Source organism: Gossypium raimondii, chromosome 11 (genome assembly GCF_025698545.1).
Source record: "Gossypium raimondii isolate GPD5lz chromosome 11, ASM2569854v1, whole genome shotgun sequence".
Classification (NCBI taxonomy): Eukaryota; Viridiplantae; Streptophyta; class Magnoliopsida; order Malvales; family Malvaceae; genus Gossypium; species Gossypium raimondii.
In genome coordinates, this window is record NC_068575.1 from 25,375,355 (window position 1) to 25,379,969 (window position 4,615).

Here is a 4,615-nt window from a genome sequence, read left to right on the forward strand (position 1 = left end):
AGTACTTGCAGCGTTTTGACAAGCGCCGCAAAAAACGCCGCTAATGACAACGTCGCTAACTTTAGCGGCGTTTTTAGAAATAAACGCCGCTAAAGATCAGGATCTTTAGCGGCGCTTTCCCAAAAACGCCGCTATAGATCAGGACCTTTAGCGGCGCTTTTCCCACAAACGCCGCTATAGATCAGGACCTTTAGCGGCACTTTTTCCACAAACACCGCTATAGATCAGGACCTTTAGCTGCGCTTTTCCCACAAACGCCGCTATAGATCGGACCTTTAGCGGCGCTTTTCCCACAAACACCGCTATAGATCAGGACCTTTAGCGGCGCTTTTCCCACAAACACCGCTATAGATCAGGACCTTTAGCGACGTTTTTTTCACAAACGCCGCTAAAAGTGCCATTCCGCTTTTTATTAAATAAATTTTTGTAATAACAAATGGAAAGGTCAAATTTTATTTTGAATGTATTACTTTTCATTAACAATAAAAGTAAAATAAATTATAGTAATAAATTTCAACATTAAATTATAGTAATAAATTTCAACATTCACCTATAATAAATAAATTAACATAAACAATTAAATTTCCTAACAATAAATAAATAAATTTCATTATACGGGAAAAGAACATATATTCCTTTCATTATTATATAACAAAAATCAATACTACAAATACAGTTATTATACATACGCTTCCGTTTTCTTACGGCGTTGAATTGATTGAACTCTACAAGTATCTATTACTGACAGGTGACAAAATTTTGGCTACCTTATTTCAATGTCCTCCTTATTTCCAGTCTAATAATAAAAACAACAGCACCTTAATTTTCCATAGTGATGAAACAACAAAAGTAAACTTTACTTATCACTCCATGTTTGACCAAAGAAAAATACCTCCATGGCTTCTTGCATCTGCCTTCTTTGAGTAACTACATGGCAATCTTGAGTAACTACATGGCAATCTTGAGTAACTACAGTAGCATCTGCCTTCTTTGAGTAACTACATGGCAATCTTGCGGCCGAAATAGCTCTCTAATTTTTGTTCCTTCATGGCCTTTGGCGCATTGTCTGCTAGAAGCTTCGTTAAACCCCAATCATGAAATTCAAATGCCAAAACATCCATCAATATTTCAGATAAAGAAAACCCCAATTTAATTATTCAAAAAAAGTTAGAAACACTTAAAAAAATCACCTTAATACCCATATGCTCTTTCCGTTCAGCACCCTCAGCCATGAAAATAGCATCAACTGCCAACCTTACCTACAGTATTCGTATTGGATAACCAAGCTAGGTTACTGTCCAAGATGAAGAATATGTACTTCTGATTTTAAAATTCTTTAAAAATAAAAAATGAGACAATCCATACCTTCTCAGGCAACTCCACAGATGGAAAAGGAAGATTTCAAGCAGCTAGGCAAAATGATTATTTTGTGAGTTTCTTCATATTCTAGTTCATTGTTGTCAAATCCACCATCAACACCTGTAAATCAAATTGCATGGATATTACTATTTAGCCACAACAGATAGTACTAAGGCAATACAATTATTCAGAAAACATTTGAAACTTCAAACTTTTACTTTTATCATTTTTGTAGCTCTCACATGGGTTCCAGATGCAGAGTCCAATAGGAACAAGACATGCAATAGCTCTAATTCTTTAAACGTGCTAGTAGATGGATAAACTAGTTCCAACTTCTTTTATTAACAACAACTGTAAATAATAGAAAATGTGAGCAGTTACAATTTATAAAGTCCTTCCCATAAAACATTATCAACCAGATCTCAAGCAGACATGTAAGAGTTGTGTAATTATGGAGATACGACTTTTCGCAATACAATATGTAAAGCTTTTCCATTGCATAATTCAATTCGAATTCGCATTCTACTTAGACTAATATCATGGCTCTAAACTCAATAATGGGATTTAAATTACAGACTGTGATAAAATATAATACTTTGTATTTGTAAATGAAAGGATTTAACTTCTCGTTTACCTATGACCGAGTTCGAATAACTTGAAAAAAATTTCACACACCTCATAAGGCATCATGACCAGCCAACGAAGAGAAAATGAGGTTATACAAGACTTCACACCAATTATAAGGATGCATACCTGAAATGGATATGTAACAAGAATGGCAGCAATTTTAGAAGATCCACCCAGCACAGCATAATCAAATGAATTTTTTACATCAACTGGTTATGAGCTTGATTAAACCATGTATAATAATTGACAGGCACATAATACATGTAGACAAATGCGGGCATGCTACCAGTCACGAGCCTGTACATCAATTAGTATATGCCCTACCAACATTTAGCATAAAGTAAAACCAAAGTTCAAATAAACAGAAACTTCATCTACTTACCAACAAATTACTAGCACATTAAGCATATAATGACTTCCTAACTATGCTGTTCTATTTTCAGAAAAACTCCATGTACAGTATTCTGCAGAACAGGGACGAAGCCATGAACTTTGTATGAGGGAGCTAAAGCTAAAAAATTTTAGGAGCAGCCAAAAATATAATTTTTCCATTTATCCAAGGGTAAAAGGCTTAAATTTACAATATTAATATTTAGGAGAGACTAAAATGAAAATTTCCCATTTAACCAAGGGGCCATGGACCCTGATTAAGACTGGAAAAAAAATGGACTTCCTTCCAGATAAAATAAGGAAAAAAAAAGTTATAAAAGATTATACATCAAAATAATCATTAATGAGTTGAGTATATTGGTGAAATAATTACTCATCGTTTTTTTTTCTTTTTCTGGCTTTGGACCTACTCTCTTTATTGCCTTATCACAAAAACGAATCCGTCTCTCACACTTTTATAGGATCTCTCACAGTCCACTCGTTGCCAAATGGTTTTCATGCAATCTTCTTTAAATTTTGACCCTTTGTTTGCAGTAAAAATCCCCCACCATAATGGTAAATTATAAATGTTCAGTGAGTATCTTTATAATACCTAGGATTCTTCAAGGACTTAACTACAAGATGGATCAAATCACCCCTGCACATTAGAACAAGGAACAGAATGCACTAGTCAAATTAAATCTAAGACACCCGATTCTCTAGTCTTAATTTCTAGTCAGATAACCAAGTAAGAATTGGAGGCTTACAGCATACTATGCATTCTTTCCTTATGGAATACTGATAATCGACGAACATTATTGAGTGTTTCAACAACCAGAATCCAATCTTTAAAGTCAAGTCCAGGTAAGAGCTTCTGAAATAGGTATATATGCAAATCAGCAAACAGTACACCAAATATTAGAAATTGAAGTGTAAACTGAAAGTAAATTATACCTTAAGACATGTATCAACATCTTCTAGATCACTCAAGTTCTCAGATTCAATGTATTCTACTTCCGAATTAGCTACCTCCACTCCAACATTTACAGTTTCACCTCCATTTATTTGAACAGAAGCAGAGCTCTTATTGTGCTGCACATTTAAAGTTTCACCTCCATTTATTTGAACAGAAGACAGGCTTTTCTTCAGCTGCTCTTCAATGATATAATCAACGAAAACGAAGATATTTAATTATGAATCTGCGTTCAAAGATATAATCAACGAAAACGAAGAAATCTAAGTAAATCTTCATTAACTTTGATTTACGAAGAGCAGCACCGGGGAGGAAGAAATACCGCAGAGGAAGCAATAGATTCCAAGTGGGTCATTGGCTCTCCAACATATTTGACAGTCTTCTTGAAAAACATGTCCTGGTTGAATACCTTCTCTGCCTGTAAGATTTAAAATAGAAACGAAAAAAAAAACACACATAGCTGAAAATTCTTAGAAAATGGATGAGAAATATTAGTTACTTCTAATTTTAACATTCCCAGGAGATTAAGTGATCCATGATTCCCAAAGACAAGCATGGCCAATTGAAGGAACATGATGCAATATGCAACAACGTAAGGCATCTGAATCCCAAACCAAGGCATAAACGAGCATTTGGAACCCCTCCTCTCCTCCTAGTATCACAAAGTTCCTGTCAATTATCATTTCCTTTTCCCATTAGAAAACAAATCAAAACCCCCCATACCATAATAAATCAAAACTTTGCTACTCCATATATATATACATATAATATCAGAAAAAGAATATATAGGGAAGAAGAGACCTGTTGTATGTAAAGATTAAGAGTCTCATCAGAAAAAAAAAATAGGGAAGAAGCAAAAATAGCAATGGGCATGGAGTTAAAAGTTTTAGAGGACGGTGTGTTTGTAAAGTTGGGGGTTTCTAGGGGGGAAATTAGGGATTTTAGGGGGGAAATATTTCAGGGGGGAAAATTTATAAATGGCGCCATTTTTTTTTTAAAGTAAAATTGCGTTTTTCATAAAAACGCCGCAAAAATTTATTTTATTTGAAATAAGATGACACTGTTTTAGCATATAAAATGGTACTATTTTTAAAATAAAATTATTTTTGTATGCTTTTTAAAAACACCGCTAACGCCAAAAAAAATATTTTATTTGGAATAAAACGACACTGTTTTGCTATGCTAAAAATCTTTTATTTTGTCTATTAAAATTATTAGTTAAGTGATTTTATAAAAATTAATTTTTTAAATCTAATATTTAAATATATCAAATGGTTTAGATTAAAT

At 33.6% G+C, this 4,615-nt stretch overlaps 1 protein-coding gene across 11 annotated transcripts; it reads right to left on the bottom strand.

The window, feature by feature from the left end:
- Nucleotides 1–605: 605 nt before the first annotated feature.
- On the bottom strand, nt 606–4,271 carry LOC105785375 (uncharacterized). Of its 11 annotated transcripts, XM_052624614.1 has the most exons (11): nt 4,130–4,271; nt 3,828–3,997; nt 3,651–3,746; nt 3,310–3,504; nt 3,123–3,229; nt 2,969–3,013; nt 2,035–2,112; nt 1,578–1,710; nt 1,366–1,479; nt 1,191–1,259; nt 606–1,076 (listed from the first exon to the last, which is right to left on the bottom strand). In XM_052624614.1, exons 2-7 carry the CDS (start codon nt 3,948–3,950, stop codon nt 2,097–2,099), a joined length of 582 nt encoding a protein of 193 aa, XP_052480574.1. In that variant the 5' UTR covers nt 3,951–3,997; nt 4,130–4,271; the 3' UTR covers nt 606–1,076; nt 1,191–1,259; nt 1,366–1,479; nt 1,578–1,710; nt 2,035–2,096. The 11 variants fall into 11 exon arrangements, with proteins under 11 accessions (XP_052480574.1, XP_052480570.1, XP_052480577.1 ...); XM_052624610.1 differs by lacking the exons at nt 1,578–1,710; nt 2,035–2,112 and adding an exon at nt 2,113–2,283 and having other exon boundaries at nt 3,651–3,725; XM_052624617.1 differs by lacking the exon at nt 2,969–3,013.
- Between the last annotated feature and the right edge of the window lie 344 nt (nt 4,272–4,615).

Bases quoted from the DNA above. Each gene is read 5' to 3' on its own strand.
- LOC105785375 (XM_052624609.1), bottom strand. From the start codon at position 3,950: ATGCCTTGGTTTGGGATTCAGATGCCTTACGTTGTTGCATATTGCATC. The intron at 3,230-3,309 runs GTATAATTTACT...TACCTATTTCAG, and splicing joins ATGTTGATACATGTCTTAAG to AAGCTCTTACCTGGACTTGA. The intron at 2,284-2,968 runs GTATTATAAAGA...ATTGATGTACAG, and splicing joins AAGTCCTTGAAGAATCCTAG to GCTCGTGACTGGTAGCATGC.